The following is a 20,704-nucleotide window of genomic DNA, read 5'->3' on the forward strand; positions in this document are numbered from 1 at the left end:
TGTTTCAACTACTGATTTCCACTTTACATTAACTCGTATCTATAAACCCCGAATAACCACAATTTATGCCAGTCCTGCAGTTTGCAGCCTATCATGTATTGACATGCAAGTAAAAGCCAAAAACACTGAGTAGCGAACGGAAGTGAAGGGCCTACTGATGCCGCCGCCGCCCTGACCAATGAGAGGCGAGAATCCAAGTTTTAGGTGCGGAGCTCTCTTAGCTGCGCAGAGCTGCACCGGAGGCGAGCGGCAGTCAGACAGGGAAAGTGAAGCAGTAGACCTGCCCAGTTACGAAAACTCAGCCTCTTCTGGATTGCGTTCAACAACTGAACAAACCAAAACCAATCCAAAAGTAAGACTTGGAGAGGAAGGAATAAAAAAGCTGAGCTGCTCGCTGACTTGATTTTACGCGCCTTTCTGCCAATAATTCTTTTCCGGTGTTGATTTTTTTGCAAGCACTAGCCTACAAAGTTGAACGTGAAAAATGTGAAGGCAACCGCCTTGTTCACCCAGGTTCCAGGATCCCCCTTTAAATCCATGCAATACAGTTCAATGGTACGTGAACGTGGATTATTATTGCTATGTGTCATTTTCAAATGTTACAACATTGTATTTTTCCCATTATTGACCTGCTCTTCACCGTCTGGTTGAGCGGGAATATAATTATGACAAGTGGACAAGACTATTATCAGATATACGATTGTTTATGTTTTTTTTTCTTTCGGTTGGCACACATCCCGCGTTAAACTCCACCGCCCCTCTGTTGGCAATGGACTACATTTGGAATGTGTGGAACAACAATTCTATAGGAGGTTACACATGCAACGCGTTTGGCGCAATATAGTTTTCTGCAACCGCATTTTGAGATAAAGAAGATCACAGCTGTAGAGATAATTGTTCCCCTTTAGGCTACATCATATTTACACCACTGATACAGTCCAATAATGAGCCGTAACTTCCATGAAAAGGAAAATGTTAACATGAATTTATGAACACCATTGAAAAACAGGCGTCCAGCCTACAGTAGTCCAGCCTACTTTTATGCCTCATCGCTTTTTAGTCTCCCAGTCAGGATTAAAATAAAACATTGTTTACTATTTGATTTACACGAAATTATAGTTTAGGCGAACTCAGGCATGCATAATACTGTGGAGTTGAAGCGGAGCGTCAGTGCCGCCGTTGGTGTGAATTATAGGGTTGGACTCGTTGACAGGCCGCTCCTGTCCTCTGTTCCAGTAGTTCCTAAATGGTGGGTCTGGATCACTAGTCCAGACCTCATAGGTCGCAACTATGTGTTGTCATGGTGAAAAACATTGTAGTCTCGTTTATGTGGTGGGTCATGCGTAAACTGAAAGGACCTCAGGTGGGTCAAAGTTTTGGGAGCAGTCAACTGTTTACCCAACTTAACATCAGAACCATAACATACCGCCCATTGAACAATGTCCTATACTGGTATAGTTTAGAAACGTGACTACCATTAAAACCACAACAGTTAATTATATATTACATAGTTGACTTAGAATGTGTAGCTATGTGTATTTAACATCGAAACTATAATGATCCACTGTTGCTAAACGCTATCAGGCAATAAGAATGAGTGAGGTGACTTCAAATTCTGAACCATTTTCATTAAACCTTTGCCATCCAGGCAAATTTCATTGCACTTTGATTTCACTCTCAAAATGTATTGTGAATGGAGGGTGACGTCGTATATATTGTGGAGTGTGAAATGCATTTTTGAAGTGTATTATAAGCCACGTTGGGCATTTCTATTAGATGTTCTGTTACGTTATGCCTAGCCTATACTGTAAAGGGAAATGATCGACGCTATTAGGCTTGTTTGTAAAACAGAGAGTTCGAATAAGTCCCCGAGTCCATACTGTATCTGTAAGGGAAATTTCCATTCCTTTTCTTTTCGAACCTGCGCGCTGGTCCAAAGTCTTCTGCTTAAAAAAAATCATAACTCAGCGCGGGGGGGGGGGGAGTTTAATGCTGTCTTTTCCGAGGGAGATGAGAAGGTGGGCTGGTGGCAATGGAATGCGTTTGTTGGAGGGGGAGGAGTATGACTATGTAATTAAGTGAGAAGAAAAATCTTGGCGACTGATTTGTTAGTATCGCTCAGACGGAGGTTGTACCGGTCGATATTCTAGGCTATCAAGTTTGAAGAGTGTGGGTTTCCAAAATTCTGCGCTTTCTATACTTTTCAAAATGCTTTTATGAATTAACTTCTCACATTATAAAGCGAACGGTTCCAGAGTAGCGAGATTTATTTTAATTTGCACCGGCTCGGATTGAAATAGCCATATAGGCATTCAGAGTGCTTATTTGTAAAAGCATAGCCTATCTGCCATATCGTCTCCATTTGAACTGAGACATGGGAATGTTTGGACTTCCACAATCTCACTGATGTTCTTGGATAAGACCTTCTTTACACGGATAACTTCTCCACAATTTTGCATGGTGCTTTACGGGCAAGGAAGAATGGCGCGATAAACTGATTTTCAGAGAAATCAATCGAAGTACCTATTTTGTGTACACTGTTGGCTGATGATGTACTCTCCAATTTGTCTTACTCAGGTATAGCCTAAGCAATGTTTTAAAGTTTTGATTTCTTGTTATTATCGATTATGTGCCATGCTTATTATATAGTCTATTGCGGCGTGATTTATTTAGTAACTTTGTTATTATTATTATTATAAAATATTATACAACTTTAGCTTATATAATGCCTATATTTTGTAGCAGTATGAAAAGTGTCTAAACCCATTTGGTTTCGTGCATATTTTGGTATTGATGTGGTTTTCACCTGGTCTAATAATGTGTGCTGTTTTAAAGCGCTTGAAATACTGTATATTGTATTATAGGATGACAAGTTAATTTTGAGTAAGAAATAACGTGTGTTACCAGTTACCAGCGAGGAAAGAAGCCAAAGGAGTCTGTGCAGTACCGCCATGTGTATTCTAAATGAACTAGCTCCAGCGTGTAGGTAAAGTCCTCTTTCAAAACGCCGTGATAAGATGATATAGGTTATCAGATGATATTATAGAAAATCTAAACTTCATTCCTTTTGACCTGTGTTTGACGTGTAAACTAAAACATATAAACGGACTACTATTATTCTATATATAATTTTTTTAGATGACCCCAAATCGGTTTTGGCCTGGTAATATTGGACAATACTTTTTTTCATAGTGCGTTTCAGGAGAAAGTTTCACTCAGTTCGAGTTGCATGGGAGCCACTTGCAGTGAATGAAGATGAAAACAATGATAAGTGGTTGGGAAGAGTATCATGGCTTTTGGCTGACTCAATTTGACTGTTTGTATTTCACTTGGCTAAAGTAAGTGATTGACTGAGATGTGGTTTAGTTTGTGCTTAAAGAGGATTGTGCTTTTATGACCTCAGCTGCACACAGGCCCTTGCCAACTCATTTATCTTAAACGTTGAACTTTTTAGTAATTTAGCAGGCACTCCTATCCAAACAGCACCACATGCAATTCCACGGCTTACCGTAGAAATGTAGCATAGCCAAACCTTAATTTTTAGTGCAAACTAGGCTTACTTTCTTATAGTAGAGAACAAGTTAGGAGTTTATGAGCTGGAATTGGTTGCTGTATAACTGCAATTCATTATAATGTAGCAAATAGGAAATGTAATGCCATTATGGTTATTTGTAAGTAAAGCTAATTTATATCCTATATACCTTACTGTTGCCATATAAACTTTTACGGTTAGGTAATGGCAATATTCTAAAAAACTAACTTCACTATTATTACAACTAATGTCTTGCTTAAAATGTCCTATCACTTTCACAGTTATTGACTGTTACTTTTTTCTAAAGCCTCAAAAAACATTGTTTTTATCTCAAAGAAACTCACTTTCTAAAGAAAAAAGGCTATACAGGGAAAAATAACAGCATCAGTTCCTAGTTCATACTTTGTTAAAAATTGGATGAGTTGTTATTGATGATAGATTTTGCCTTCAGTGTGTTTGTTCAGCGCCCAAAGTCAAGTTTTGTTGGCAGATTACAGTGCAGATCAACAATGTGGCTTTCTCTGAACAACACCAGTGGGTAGTTTAAGAGCATAGAGATAACTGGGATTGGATCTCTGTGGTTTTCCCAGAGCCCGTCTGCCTGCTTACACAAAGAACAATATGTGATTTAACTCTTCCAAGGCCTTTTTCAAAATAACTGTCTTACAGTTATTGATTTTGACATAGTAATGACTTAAAAATTCGAATGTTAATGTTTCTGCTGTTTATTCAACACTAGCAGCTACTAGAATATGAGATTATTTATGTTAAAATTGTAATAAAGCACTTTAGGTTGGCCATAGATTTGACTAAACTTAAAATTATTTGCAATATTTAATTATCATTTGGAAATCTATTAATGAATTCTGTTTCATAAATTAAAAGAAAAACGGTTTAATTTAAGTCAATATAACCTAATACTTTGTCTTAGTCAAAATGACATGATCCGTGGCATTGCGCTATGCACCCAAAAAAGCTATCTGAACATAGGCCTACATGTGAGAGGAAAAACAAATCTAACCTGCCTACCTAAAGTGGATTTAGAAAGGATTTAATTCCCGCTTAGCACAAGGCATTTCAATGCCGCCCTTATTAAAGGAGTAGTGAAAGTACATAGAATCTGCAGGTTGTGCCAAGATGCCATTTTCATTGTCAACCTTGGTTAGATTTTTGAATGACTCTGAGTAAGTGCCATTCATCTATGAAAACACATTAAGGGACTTGGCGTGGGACTGCAAACATAGATTGGGACTATGTCAATACTGGCTCTAGGTTGAGGCGTACTATATGTTTTTTTCCTACCTTCTACTCCTTGCCTTTGGAACATGGAAGGTGACTGTTTGTGTTGAAGGAAAGGAGGGGGGGGGGGGGGGTTGAGGTTTCTCCTTTCCGCCCCTTCAGTCATGCAAGCATTTTTTTACTACACTCTAGTCCCCCCTTCCAGACTACCCTTTCTCCGTTTCCAGTGAAGGGCAAGTACATGTTGGAATGTGGACGGTTTGATAAGAGAAATGCGAGTGTGAGAGGCGCTTGCTTCTCGTGCCAACAACCCAGCAGTCCTAGTCGGAGCATGCTCGGGGGAAACAGGAACAGCATCTGACCACATTCTATTGTGGTGTTGGTGGTTGTAATAAACACGGTGGCATCCTCGTATCTTCATCAACCTAGATTGTTATTTCTCGGTTGTAATCCCAGCCGTATTGAAGAGGGTAAAACTGCTTTTTTTCTGAACAGATTTGTCCTATAAACTCTCAAGCCAGATAGACTTGAGTGTCTTATAGGAGTCAATATGTCATGAAATTGTGGTTTGTCTACAGTACATCATTGTTTAATTTTGTTGTTGTCATTTTACTGTATTGTAACCACAAAATGCCTAATGTCAACTTGTGTACATGAGGTATTCTGTCAGCCTTTTCCTGTAACAATGTGAATGTGTATATGGGCTATTTATCTTCTGTTCAGGAAGACTTCTGGCTCAACTTTTGCGAAAAAGGTCACTTGACATGACTATGCCAACTAACTTCTCTTTCTCTTTATTTTCTGTCTTCCCCTTGCCTTTCAGGATGAATTTCATCCCTTCATCGAGGCACTTCTCCCTCACGTCCGTGCCATCGCCTACACGTGGTTCAACCTCCAGGCGAGGAAACGCAAGTACTTCAAGAAGCATGAGAAGCGGATGTCCAAGGACGAGGAGCGTGTGGTCAAGGACGAACTTCTCAGCGAGAAGCCCGAGATCAAGCAGAAGTGGGCCTCCAGGCTCCTCGCCAAGCTCCGCAAGGACATCCGCCAGGAGTACCGCGAGGACTTTGTGCTCAGCGTGACAGGCAAGAAGCACCCGTGCTGTGTCCTCTCCAACCCTGACCAGAAGGGCAAGATCCGGCGGATCGACTGTTTGCGGCAGGCCGACAAGGTGTGGCGCTTGGACCTGGTCATGGTCATCCTGTTCAAAGGCATCCCGTTGGAAAGTACAGATGGAGAGCGCCTCATCAAGTCGTCGCATTGCACCAACCCAACACTTTGCGTCCAGCCGCATCACATAACAGTGTCGGTCAAGGAACTGGACTTGTTTCTAGCATACTATGTCCAGGACCAAGGTAGGTTGACTTACTGTGTGAATCACTGGTTGGGTGGGTGGAGTTTAGGGTTGGCCAAGGTCAAGGGTCATATCCGCTGCCATTTTGGCAGCCTCATTGGCTGGTTGGAGTGTCTCCGCTATGGTGGCTTTAGAAGGAAGCTGGCCTGTCGTCAATGTAGATGAACACTGGGCACTCTTGCAAACAGGCATGTACATAAAAAAAGCAATACAATACAACCAGTCAAAAAAAACATGATATGCACACATATTTTGCCCACACAGACAATAGAAGATTGGTTTGATCGTTTTCCAAATACCGCTGCATATTTTGGATGTGCTGTGCATTCTGTATTGTTTAGGCACACACAAGTTCTCTTTACAGAGACTTAATACATTATAGTGCTGACAACTTACAAGTACTGTCATTCAATAGTCTCTGAATAAAGAGAGAGGGTTTTACTCATGGACACAGATAGGGTATGTGCTCACAAAAGGGATTGTACATTTTTGGATCAGTAAACATAATAAAAATTGAAACAAATAATTTAAGGTCACGGATATGAATTGATGGTTTAGAAAAAGGGATTTGGGCAAAAAGGGAAATTTGTACATTTTGATTGATGTACAGTATTTGCTAGTTTTATCCTGACAAATGTTGATATTAGTCTTGATCTTTGATTGGATCTTTAGTATAGTTGTTGTAACAAGGAGTTCCTGCACTAGATTTTTATTAATAAATGTGGTTTGTTAAATGAACAAATGTGTTACCTAAAATTCTGCATATAGTCAATTAATCAAATTGGCAAAATTGCTAAAATAGTTCATAAATAGATAACAATGGAAAAATATATACATTACATTTCATGATTCTTTGGGTAAGAAATTGCAAATGTGTAGGACATTTAAAATGAACATGTAATACAGACATTTTCATTCAACGTAATGCCTAGAAACTCAAAAGTAGTCATAGTATTTCTAGATATTACGATAGAAAGTGATCTTTATATTGTTGTAAGAAGAGGAAACTGACAAGAACCCTCATTTTCTCAGACCAATACTGCACTGCGGATATATATTCTGGCAAATAGGGTTGTTTTGTTATTCAATCTCGTAGGTATTTTCCACTTAACTTTTCTTTACTACATGAACAACTATTCCCTTAACCTTTTGTTACATTTTTTTTTTTACAAGTGGGAATTTTAAAGTTATTTCGAACTCCCTGGCCCACAATAAATTCTCCAACGATAATGCCAACACATGCAGTAAGGTACCCGTAATGCATTGGCTGTTGGAGAAGAAACACAGACAGTCTAGCTAGCTCATTGTCATGAAAGGCAGAGCCTCCATTTTGTGTTTGATAAGTGCCAGGGAAAGCAGAAGGCACAGCAGAGAGACAATAATGGTTGCCACTGGCACCATGGTTGGCATCAGACCCTCTTTTGTGTCTTTTGTAGGGCGCCGCTGATTCTCATGTCTAGTTTGCATCTGCCGCAATTGAACTGTTAACAAACGAACAGTATCAGACAGCACACCACAAAATGGCTCAAATATGGTCCACTGATATCATGTAAGGAATAAGAATTTACAAAGTACACTACAGGTTGTGTTAATATAATTGGTTGAACAACAATGTGTATACATGCAGTTACCAAGTTGGGCAATCCTAAAATATTTTTTTCAGTTATGAATATTTGTCCCATGTGATGAAAAATAATCAGCTTTTCCCATATTGGCAGCTTACCATATTTATTTTTAGAGTAGCCTAGATACCATATAGCGAGCCTTCATTTGCAATAGGACTGACATTCTGTTCGCCATTTCATTTGAATGAGACTTTCGACAATTTTTTCAATCATTTTTTTATGCTGCCGAGTATAGAGCAAAGGGCAGTCTTTGGCATGCCGTTACCAGTGCCCAGCTTTCTAGACAATGTAGCCACATTGTGGTAGCGTGTGGGGCGGGCGCCATTTTGTTTGCGCTGTGCCAGGCAGGCAGGGAAAACGCCAGTAATGGTTTTTAGAGGTTCCGAGGTTGGCATCAAACCCTCTTTGTCTGCTTGCAGCGAGCCTTTGATTCGTTGGTTGGCATCCGCAATGCAGTGGGCACGCTGGAAAGTTTCTGACTGTGGCAGAATGGGGACCGCCATGCTTTTGTTCTTCTGCAACTGCATGAAACAAACAAACAAACACAAAGAAGAAACTGCCAAACTGCTGCCCCGCTTCGACAGAATATGGCATTTCCGTTAATCGTTAGGAAAATAATGTCATATGTCCCATGGTTTCTTCGATTTTTCACCTTATTACATTTCAACTTTAGTATTCTCCCAGGTGAATTATACATTTTTGTAATATGTAGCTACATTCAAATCTGTTAAGAGTAACCCTCTTAAACTATTTGGTGCTAGCTGTTTAATGTTTATGTAATGTTGAGTTTGAGTTATACATATTTATTAACGTTGCAGGGTTGATGCCCAAGAAAGGTCGCTGGCTCGGTGAGTGAGTGGGTCATTTTAGAGAGGTTTCTCAACCCGTTGTTGTCAGGCATAGATGCGCTTAGCTGGGCAAAGTCTGCCCTAGCAGCACCCATGTGCATGCCCAGATGAATGCCAGCTGGAAGGGGGTTGGGGGCAGGGTGTGGGGGTTGTGGGAGCCATTGTGCCAACCTGCCAGTCTTTTTCAATGGAAACCCACTGGCATGAGATAATACCCTTCGCCATGTGCTGGCGCTAGCTGCTAAAACTAGTAACCACCTTGTGTTCATCAAACATTTCTCGTTCGTATTGTAATTTAGATGATTTTTTTCTTTCCGTTTTGGATGTTTCGCATATCAAATATTTCTGATTAATAATTCGATTTGCTCAAGTCAGGACATGGAGATAGGGCATCTGTTCATTCAGTTTCATCACTGTTTCACAAGCACAAGGTACCATTGTGCTTATCATATATGAACACACAAGGGGATACTGTAGACTTATTTGTACAAATATTCAAATAAGAACGCACAGCATTTACTCAAACCAAAGCTCTTGATTTCCATGAGATTTCTGATAAATATCTGGGTCCCTATAGTAGCTAAACAGTGATTGTGATGACTAAGGGAACATTTTGAGGAAGGCTTTGAAAAAATTGTATCCCAATGCCAGATCCCTCAGTGGATTTAATAGATTCTGCAGTATTTATTTAGTATTTATCTGACTTGGAATCCCCTTTTTTACGCTTTGTGTTTGCTCTGATCTAGGCTAGGAGGAACACTATTGTTGAAATATAATCAGAGCCTCAAAAGACCAGTTATTTAATATGAATGAAGGGCCTCTTATACATGAAGGGCCTGTCTGAGTGCTTCTCTTTTAGATAGCTGGCCCCTCTGATGTTATACCCCACTAATGAGGACTGTGAAAGAGAACTGATGTCTATAACGCTTGTGTCCCAAAGTTGTTCATTTGTCTGATTTTGCTTTTAATTTCATTTAAGTTCGAATTTCAGATTTTTTTTTCTTGCATCATTTTTTTCCCATCCAAAATTACTCTTGTAAAATTCATTCAACTTTTAAGGAGATCAGTGATCTCCGAGTTCATGTTAAAGTAAAAAACGACTTAACGCGTAGCCAGTGAAAGAACAGGCTTGGTTGATCCACGGTAGGATCCCATGAGGTCAAGGGCCAAGTCCCTTCCCCATTATCCTAGTGCTGAAAGTTAACATGGTCGTAAAAACATAGTCATATTTTCACGTCTCTAAACCTTCCCCCATTTCATTCTTCAAGCTTTTTTTTGACAGTCCTGATAGGTCCTGGATCCGGATGGATTACCCTCTAATACGGTTTGCCATGTTAAAACGACGGCTATGTTTTACGATAGCCAGACCATGGAATGGAACGCCTTGACCTTGGCTAAGAGATGTGGCGGGGTGTCCTCTGAAGTTTAACTGCGCAAAATAGATCTGTGAAAACACATGGTTGGCCCCAAAGCGCGTGAGTGGAGTAGGGAGCTTTTGGCCTAAGGGGGTGATGCGGGACTACCTACAAAGCACCCCCCCCTCCCTTTGAACCCAACAATTGGGGTCAGCCGTCGTGCTTCCCAGACCACCAGTAGTCCCCTGACAACCATTTGTCAGTCTGCACCCCTCCCCCTGTCCGCATGTCAGGTTTTCGAATCGGTGAGTGGGAGAGGCAGCAGAAGACGTGCTCCCTCCCAGGTTGGCAGGGTGTCAGTGTTGGTTGGTTGTCTTCTCTGGTCATTGGCCGGCTGGTTGCGCTGCACTGCGTGGGGTAACGCTTTGAGCTGTGTGCCCCTCGTTTTCCAGCTGGCTGCATTTGAGGCATGGTCAGGGGGAGTGAGTTTGACCTCTCGACCTCCGGGTCACAGTGGAGGTCTGTGGCTAAGCACTACATCCCCCCCCCTCTTTCCCTCCCTCCCTTCTTCCTCCTCCTTTCTCCTCCTCTGCCACCAAGAGTTGCGGCACACTGCCCAGCCCTCTCTGACTGACTCTCCATCAAGTCACCCCCAGACTCCTGTGACAGCTGCTTCAGGCCCAGGGCTCATAGCCAGAGAAGGATGGTTGGGAGGATGCCAGTAGCGGGAAACTAAATCGTTGCAGGCACACAATGTTAAGGACACCACCATTCCATGTTTTACAATTTTTTTTGTGGTTAGGATGACAAAGAGCTGTTTTGTTAGTACAGTACAGTAGTCTACTTATTGTTTGAGTTCCGTCAATAGAAGCATGGTTGACCTTTGGATGAAACTTGTTTTTATGTACAGTACAAATTCACTATACAGGCAAATTCTGTGTGACACAGTACACATACACAGACACACAGGATGGTTTGTGCATATTTAAAATAGGTTTTTAAAGTGTAAATATACAACAATAAAATAATTCCTATTCAGGCTTCGTCCTGAATTTAGCTAAGAATTTAGCTAAGACATTCTGTGAAGGCTTTGTTCAGTGTGAACCACACAAGCCTGTGCTGCTCAGCTCTGGCTCGTCTCATCAGTATGCTGTTGGGCCTGCGGTGAATATCTTGCTCTGAGCCATAACCTATCGAACACATTCTCCCAGTCTAATCCACTTAGAACAAGTTCCTCTCAGCTCTGCTGCCCACTTTATTGATTTCCTCTTCCTGCTAAACATCCCTCCCCCTTCTCTCTCTTCTCTCTGCTACTCTACTCTTCTACCCTGTTGCTGTGTAAATTATGTGGTCTTACTTGCAGCTACATTTAGTGTTGGTAAAGCTCTCTCTTTTTATTTTATTTTATTTTTTCTCCTCCTTTGTTTATGGTCTTTGCCCTGCACTCTCCGACGCCAACTCTGGTTCTCTGAAACCAGGTTTTTACCACGCAGTATCAGCCGCATGGCATTAGCACCAGGGTTTTGCTCTGACAAACATCTCAGGGCTTAAACAACCCATGTTACCTCCTTAGCCCTCTTTTGTGTGCACCGTGTACATAAATCTCCATGGAAACAAGACAACTCCATGTAGAGGTCACAGCCCTATGTGGATGCCTGCTTCTCAGCCAACTTCATCACTCATTTTCACTCTCCAAAAGGAATCTGAAAATGTGGCCCTGTAACTGATATGAGAAATGTGGAACTCCTTTAGCACATCTTTAGGCCTTTTGTGGTGTTTTTGATCAATATAACAGTGCAGGTGAAGACAGGAGTCTGATTGGAGAAAGGAGTTCAGAATTTCTTCTAGAAGTTGGCACAGTTTGTAGGCTACATACGGATTTTTCTGTGGGTTCCAATAGCGGTCAGCTCATAGAAATAGAATTAGAACACGATTATATTTACGTAGTATATTATACACTGAGTGTACAAAACATTTAAGAACACCTTCCCAGTAACTGTTGAGCACCCCAGCAGCGTTGCAGTTCTTGACACAAACCGGTGCGCTTGGCACCTACAACCATAACCCGTTTAAAGGCACTTCAATCTTTTGTCTTGCCCATTCCATGTCTCAATTGTCCCAAGGCTTAAAAATCCTTATTTAACCTGTCTCCTCCCCTTCATCTACACTAATTGAAGTGGCTTTAACATCAATAAGGGATCATAGGCTGACCAGGATTCACCTGGTCAGTCTATGTCATGGAAAGAGCAGGTGTTCATAATGATTTATACACTCAGTGTATATAGTTTATCTTATGGTTAAGCTCCATCAGAGTTTCCCAGGCTTTGTGAGGTTAGCCGAATACATTTCAACCCCCCCGAGACCACTTGACAGGAGGGCTAGTGCCACCCCCTCCTCCTAGCTAGTCCCTGTCCCGTCCGCCAGTCCTCCCAAATGAAGACAAATGGGTACATTGACCCCCTGTCCCACACCGCACATTGTACACTACCTCACTGTCCTGGCTTACAAAGACGCTGCTGCTGCCTCGACTATTACCATCCAACGGCTGCAGTCTGCTCTACTCTGCTCTACTCTATTCTGCTCTATTCTACTCTGCTCTACACTAATCTATTCTACTCTACTCTACTCTACTTTACTATGCTCTACTCTATTCTACTCTACTCTACGCTAATCTATTCTACTCTGCTCTACTCTATTCTGCTCTATTCTACTCTGCTCTACGCTAATATATTCTTTGCTACTCAATTCTACTTTACTTTACTCTGCTCTACTCTATTCTACTCTACGCTACTCTGCTCTACTCTATTCTGCACTACTCTATTCTGCTCTGCTCTATTCTACTCTGCTCTACTCTATTCTACTATGCTCTACTTTATTCTGTGCTACTCTATTCTACTTTACTCTGCTCTACTCTATTCTACGCTACTTTACTCTACTCTGCTCTACTCTGCTCTACTCTGCTCTGCTCTACGCTACTCTATTCTGCTCTACTCTACTCTATTCTACTCTACCTCCCTCTTCTCCTCTTTCCTTCTCTCCTCTCTTCGACCTGCCAGTCGGCCTGCCTACCAGGCCTTATCTGACAGCTGTGATTATGGATTTGAGCCAAAGAGAGAGCGAGAGCAATAGAGAAAAAGATCAGAGGGGAATGACGGAGGAGGATGAAAAGAGAGAAGGAGCTATGTAGACCAACATTTAGAACCAGAAAGTAAAAGTATATTATAGAATACTGGCCAGATATTCTGATACAGAGAGCGATAGAAGCATGGGAGAAGCATTTCTTCAATGTAAACTGTCTTTCAGATCGAGAGCATGCAAAACCAATGTGCGTCCTTCATCAAGCTAAAGAATAGGGGGAAAAATAAAGGGGTGGTGGTGGAGGTGTGTGTGGGTGGGGGGGCAGGAAGGGCCAGACAATCGGGGGAGGTTTCCAGGGAGACGGTTACTTCCCCGTACCCCCTCCCGCTTTCCCCATCAGACTCTTTTCATTTGGGACAGGCCCGATCAGAGGTCTAGAGTGATGGTAGTCTCGTCTTTTGTCTGCATGTACAGTACCCCCGTCATTGTATGAGTTGCCAGGTTTAGGACGGATAGAGAAAAAGGAATCCATTACAGTGTTTATGTGTGAGTGTGTCTCTGCTTGTGAGCGAGCGTGTGCCTGGTTGTGTGTGTGTACGCGCATGTATGCATGCATGTGTTTATGTGTTGGGGCTAAGCGTATACTGCATGTTGTTTGTTGGGTGAATCCCCAGTGGAATGCTGGATAATGTCATCCCTTGGGTCAAAGAAAGGATATGGCGTCTGGGGCTTAGGAATGGGTGTTTGGTATCAGTTAGCGCCCCATTGAGTTGTCAAATTCTGTAGAGGCCCTCTGCTCCTCCCTCACAGATGTCTGTGGCACTAAAACCACTCTCCTGACATTAAGATTTAACTAAAACCACCCTCCTGACATTAAGATTTAACTAAAACCACCCTCCTGACATTAAGATTTAACTAAAAGTACCCTCCTGACATTAAGATTGAACTAAAACCACCCTCCTGACATTAAGATTTAACTAAAAGTACCCTCCTGACATTAAGATTGAACTAAAACCACCCTCCTGACATTAAGATTTAACTAAAAGTACCCTCCTGACATTAAGATTGAACTAAAACCACCCTCCTGACATTAAGATTTAACTAAAAGTACCCTCCTGACATTAAGATTGAACTAAAACCACCCTCCTGACATTAAGATTTAACTAAAAGTACCCTCCTGACATTAAGATTGAACTAAAACCACCCTCCTGACATTAAGATTTAACTAAAAGTACCCTCCTGACATTAAGATTGAACTAAAACCACCCTCCTGACATTAAGATTTAACTAAAAGTACCCTCCTGACATTAAGATTTAACTAAAACCACCCTCCTGACATTAAGATTGAACTAAAACCACCCTCCTGACATTAAGATTGAACTAAAACCACCCTCCTGACATTAAGATTGAACTAAAACCACCCTCCTGACATTAAGATTGAACTAAAACCACCCTCCTGACATTAAGATTGAACTAAAACCACCCTCCTGACATTAAGATTGAACTAAAACCACCCTCCTGACATTAAGATTTAACTAAAAGTACCCTCCTGACATTAAGATTGAACTAAAACCACCCTCCTGACATTAAGATTTAACTAAAAGTACCCTCCTGACATTAAGATTTAACTAAAACCACCCTCCTGACATTAAGATTTAACTAAAAGTACCCTCCTGACATTAAGATTGAACTAAAACCACCCTCCTGACATTAAGATTTAACTAAAACCAGTCTGATATTAGGATTTAAAAACAAATTCAGCACAGCAGTGTAGCTGACCCAACATCCAAACGCTATTCACACCATTAGAAGTCTAATTTAAAGCAGTAGGATGAGACAAAATTGTTAACAAATCGTATCGAGTGTAAAATGCGGCCATGGCGTACGTATATTGCCACTTATTTTTCAATGACCTGCTCTTTTTCAAAATGAATCAGCAACAAATCAGGGTAAAAAATGAATACGTTAATTAAAGCCATGGTGATTTACTGAAGCTCAGTGCTTCTGCTGACATGACTAAAAAAGACTCAAATATTCATGATATTCAACAAATTTGTTCTACACGATGGAAAAGATGAATACATAAAAAAATATATCCGATTTTCTATGATTGGGAAGCAGATTTCCCTGAAACGTGTTCTAGCTGCGTGTGGACATCCTGTAGGGTGGAACAAGCAGAAAATGAATCCCAAATCAGTGTAACTACAGATGTCAGAGTATGTCTGGACAGCTACTTTCCCCCTGTGATAATCATATCCTGTTTTCACACACAGCGAGAGACACATACAACCCCCCCACCCACACACACCACACAAAAGGAGAGACAGAGATTTTCCAGTTGGTAGTTAAGCCTACAGGAAGAGAGAGATTGGTGCAGAGGGAGATATTCAAAAAGTTACCAAGTATTCAGATGGTTTATTTGACGAAAACGTCTTATTTCAAGTGTAACCAAGAATACATACATGAAGTCAGCCATGCGATACATGAGAAGATATGTGAGGAACCAACGTTTGAGTCAAATAAACATAAGAGAAAAAATAACATCTGATCTGGTCATTATCTAAATTCAGCCTGAACATACACTTTTGCCTCCACCACATTAGCCAAGTATGTTTAACGCCATACTCGGCCTACTGCCATAATCAGTTTAATATCAAATTATTAGTGTTCATGTTGTCATGTTTCACCTTACTCTGATTATCTTAATCGGCGTAAGGTTATTATTAGAGTAAGCATACGCAAATTAAAACACCTGGATTTTTGAGCAATCTTTCAAATTAGTAGGTAAATTAAGTAAATGCCTTAATCGGAGTTCCAGCTGCATATGTATTCTGCGCATGTGCTAGCACCCGCAGCTCAAGCCTCCCTATTTTGCGTGAGCGAAGTGAATTTGGAGAAACTGAAAGTATGCATCATAGAAATCGTTTTCACATACAAACTGTATATGTCCGAACTCAGAATAAAAAATAACATGGTCACTGTTGTAAAATGTTTATTTTGATTGGCGATTTTCTGCATTTATCAATGTCCCTGATTTCAGATTTGTCCATGTAAACAGGATTATTAGGGAAATCGTTCTTGCAAAGCATATAAACATTTTAATCGAACTATTATATGAATCTGAGTATTCACAATAATTATATTATTGTGTGCATGTAAACGTACTGTGACTGACTCTATATGATAAATATTTGAAAGACCCTAAGAAACCACCATTATCATCACTGGTAGGTCTTGATAGATCAGTGATAGATGATAAAACGCGGTTCAACTGCTCTCTGTGTTTTGAGGAGCCAAGTGGAATGGCGTCAGGACGATGTGATTCAAGCAGCTGCTGCTATGATAACAACTAACGGAGTTCGCTAATGAAATCATTGATTTTACGAGGAAGACTGAGGTCTCGTAATGATACTTTGCACTGAAAGGATATACGTCCTGCCGCTGGATAACTAAAATGTTTCTCAAATGGAATTCCCTGCCTTGGCTGGGCTTGGCTGGGCTTGTCCCTTGTCATTGGATTCCAGCGGTTTTTGGGTGAAGACTCTGCTGACCTGGAGAAATACCTCCACACATTCGCAAATGTTTATGCACGCAATTGGCAATTGTGTGTTTGGTGGAGTCTATTTAACCAATCGTGTTTGTTGAAGAGTCTGGTAGCTTCCATCAATGTAATTGTCTGCATAATTTTTGTAAATATATATAGTCCCAGTCAAAAGTTTGAACACCTACTCATTCCAGGGTTTTTCTTTATTTTTTACTATTTTCTACATTGTAGAATAATAGTGAAGACATCAAAACTATGAAATAACACATATGGAATCATGTAGTAATCAAACAAGTGTTAAACAAATCAAAATATATTTTATATTTGAGATTCTTCAAAGTAGCCACCCTTTGCCTTGATGACAGCTTTGCACACTCTTGGCATTCTCTCAACCAGCTTCATGAGAAATGTTTTTCCAACAGTCTTGTTTTTAAGCCCTGGATTTATAACCCTTTGATATTATTGTTGGATCTGATTTTAACAGCTAACATTTCAATGGCAATAATACAAATATATGCCGATAGTGGACAACCTTGTTTTACTCATCTTGATAGTTTAAAACATTCTGATAAGAAGCCATTATTTACCATTTTACACCTAGGGTTACCATACAACTTCAATCCATTTTATAAGAGATTCTCCAAAATTGAAATATTCCAGGCATTTATATATAAACTCCAGTCGTATTTTATCAAAAAGCCTTTTCAAAGGCAGCTATGGATACCAGACCTGGTTTCCCAGATTTTTCATAGGAGAAGCTATTCATTCCTCTATTGGATCAGGCATAAATAACCATGCAAAATACACTCAACTTAAATTGAAAGAGATGCTGTTTGGAAACACTGATGGATGTCAAACAGTTGGGTTCTTATCAGGATAACTCAAGGTGCCGAACTGGCCAGTCTAATAGCATTCATTAACCCTTCAATGGCTGGTGAATTATAGCATCAAGGACGAACATTGAGCTTCATTGAAGTGGATTTTGCCCAATCTGATGGCCGAGTTGATCTATATCTCAAAACTGTCAGAGTACAAATCAATCATTTTGCGATGTCATGGTAAATGGTTAGACATGGTTTGTGTTGGTATGACCTCAGGATCATGTTGAAGAAGAGAGTGAGTCGAGGCAATTCCCTGCCATTACTCCCAGAGACTATGCATGTGATATAGCCCTCTGAGCTAAAGCCTAGGCATCAACTTGGGAAGCTAACACAAGTCTTCGCGTATCAGGCATGTTTACTCATTCCACAAGGGTACAGTGCATTCGGAAAGTATTCAGAACCCTTGACTTTTCCCACATTTTGTTATGTTACAGCCTTATTCTAAAATTGATAAGGACATATTTGTATTTAATCAATCTACACACAATACCCCATAATGACAAAGCGAAAACAGGTTTTTAGAAATGTTTGCAAATGTATTACAAATAAAAAAAAGAGATACCTTATTTACATAAGTATTCACACACTTTGCTATGAGCCTTGACATTTACCTCAGGTGCATCCTGTTTCCATTGGTCATCCTTGATGTTTCTACAACTTGATTGTAGTCCACCTGTGCTAAATTCTAGTGATTGGCCATATTTTGGAAAGGCACACACCTGTCTATATAAGGTCCGACAGTTGACAGTGCATGTCAGAGCAAAAACCAAGCCATGAGGTTCGAAGGAATTGTCCGTAGAGCTCCGAAACAGGATTGTGTCAAGGCACAGATCTGGGGTAGGGTACCAAAAAAATGTCTGCAGCTTTGAAGGTCCCAAGAATGCAGTGGCCTCCATAATTCTTAAATGGAATACCTTTGTAACCACCAAGACTCTTCCTAGAGCTGGCCACCCGGCCAAACTGAGCAATCGGGGGAGAAGGGCCTTGGTCAGGGAGGTGACCAAGAACCCGATGGTTACTCTGACAGAGCTCCAGAGTTCCTCTGTGAAGATGGGAGAACCTTCCAGAAGGACAACCATCTGTGCAGCACTCCACCTATCAGGCCTTTATTGTAGAGTGGCCAGATGGAAGCCGCTCCTCAGTAAAAGGCACATGACAGCCTACTTGGAGTTTGCCAAAGGCACGTAAAGACTCTTAGACCATGAGAAACAAGATTGTCTGGTCTGATGAAACCAAGATTGAACTCTTTGGCCTGAATGCCAAGCGTCACGCCTGGAGGAAACCTGGCACCATCCATACGGTGAAGCATGGTGCTGGCAGTATCATTCAGTAGGGAGACTAGTCAGGATCGAGGGAAAGATGAACAGAGGAAAGTGCAGCGATATCCTTGATGAAAACTTGCTCCAGAGCGCTCAGGACCTCAAACTGGGGTGAAGGTTTACAGGACAACGCCCCTAAGCACACAGCCAAGACAACGCAGGACTGGCTTTGAGACAAGTCTCCGATTGTCCTTGAGTGGCCCAGCCAGAGCCTGGACTTGAACCAGAGCGAACATCTCTGGAGAGACCTGAAAATAGCTGTGCAGCGACGCTCTCCATTCAACCTGACAGAGCTTGAGAGGATCTGCAGAGAAAAATGGGAGAAACTCCCCAAATACAAATCAAATCAAATTTGATTTGTCACATGCGCTGAATACAACAGGTGTAGACCTTACAGTGAAATGCTTAGTTACAAGCCCTTAACCAACGATGCAGTTTTAAGAAAATACCTAAAAAAATTAAAAGTAAGAAAAAAGTAAGAAATAAGAAAAACAAATAATTAAAGAGCAGCAGTGAATAACCATAGCAGGGCTATATACAGGGTGTACCGGTACAGAGTCAGTGTGTGAATGTGCGAGGGCACCGGTATCGAGGTAATTGAGATAATTATGTACATGCAAGTAGGGTTGTTAAAGTGGCTATGCATAGATAATAACAGAGAGTAGTAGCAGCGTGGGTGGGTGGGTGGGGCGGGGGTGCAGTAGTCCACAATCATCTCCTTTGTCTTGATCACGTTGAGGGAGAGGTTGTTGTCCTTGCACCACATGGTAAGGTCTCTGACCTCCTCCCTATAGGCTATCTCATCGTTGTCAGTGATCAGGCCTACCACTGTTGATCAAGACACTGTTGATCATATAGACAGCTACGAAAAAAATAGAAAACTCTCTGGGTAAATAGTGAGCTTATCATAAGATACTCCACCTCAGATGAGCAAAACTTTGAGATTTCCTTAGATATCGTGCACCAACTGTTGTTTACATAAATGCATAGGCCCCTGTCTTACCAGAGGCTGCTGTTCTGTCTTGCCGACAGAGTGTATATTAATGTCGTCGTTCATCCACGACTTGGTGAAGCATAAAATATTAGTTTTTAATGTCCAATTGGTAGCATATACGTGCTTTCAGTTCGTCCCATTTATTTTCTAGCGATTGAACTTTAGCTAGCAGAACGGAGGGCAAGGGCAGATTAGCCAATCGTCGCCTGGTCTTCACAAGGCACCCTGATCTTTTGTCTTGGAATCGCCGTTTCCTTCTCCAGCGAATCAGGTGTGCCGAGCTTATAGTGTCATACCCAAGAAGACTCAAGGCTGTAATCGCTGCCAAAGGTACTGAGTAAAGGGTCTGAATACTTATATATTTCTGTTTTTTATTTTTAATACATTTGAAAAAATATTTAAAAAACTGTTTTTGCTTTGTCATTATGGGATATTGTGTGTAGATTGATAAGGGGAAATAAAGGATTTAATCTATTTTAGAATAAGGCTGTAACGTAACGTAACAAAATGTGGAAAAGTCAAAGGGTCTGAATACTTTCCGAATGCACTGTATGTGCTCCACCAAACCAACTATGTTACAATGGAATAATAAGACAGATAAAGCCAGAAAAAGGGCATTTATGACAAATGGCAGCAGCTGTTGAAACTAATCTCTCCGTAGCTTTCACAAATGGCGTCCAATTAACAATGAGCCACTGTGGGGTCCTAATCCACGCTGTAGCCATTCTGCACTGCAGCCAATCCGCACTGCAGTCTGCAGCCACCTTCTGGCCGGGGAAACTCTATGCTCCGCCTGTTGAGTTCCATGGACTGGACTGGAGGATGTGGGAGCCAACCCTGACTTCAGAGTTGGGGGACTTTAGCCTGCTAAACTTAAGCCTAGGGATTAACGTGGGGAGCTAATGGAAGTTGACTATGTTCTATTTCTGTGGATA

General features: G+C 41.1%; 1 protein-coding gene across 6 annotated transcripts in view; it reads left to right on the top strand.

Moving 5' to 3' along the window:
• Positions 1 to 232: 232 nt before the first annotated feature.
• Positions 233 to 20,704, top strand: part of LOC106577586 (nuclear factor 1 B-type) — an 85,558-nt gene continuing 65,086 nt past the window's right edge. For 3 of the 6 annotated variants that reach the window (XM_014155763.2, XM_014155760.2, XM_014155764.2), the window contains exons 1-2: positions 2,091 to 2,577; positions 5,595 to 6,126. In XM_014155763.2, the coding sequence (XP_014011238.1) occupies positions 2,548 to 2,577; positions 5,595 to 6,126 (562 nt within the window). In that variant the 5' untranslated portion in view covers positions 2,091 to 2,547. Of the gene's footprint in view, positions 556 to 2,089; positions 2,578 to 5,594; positions 6,127 to 20,704 lie in introns of those variants that run through there. The other 3 variants (XM_014155759.2, XM_014155762.2, XM_014155761.2) reach the window with 2 other exon arrangements.

The sequence above is a fragment of the Salmo salar genome, chromosome ssa18, assembly GCF_905237065.1.
Source record: "Salmo salar chromosome ssa18, Ssal_v3.1, whole genome shotgun sequence".
Taxonomy (NCBI): domain Eukaryota; kingdom Metazoa; phylum Chordata; class Actinopteri; order Salmoniformes; family Salmonidae; genus Salmo; species Salmo salar.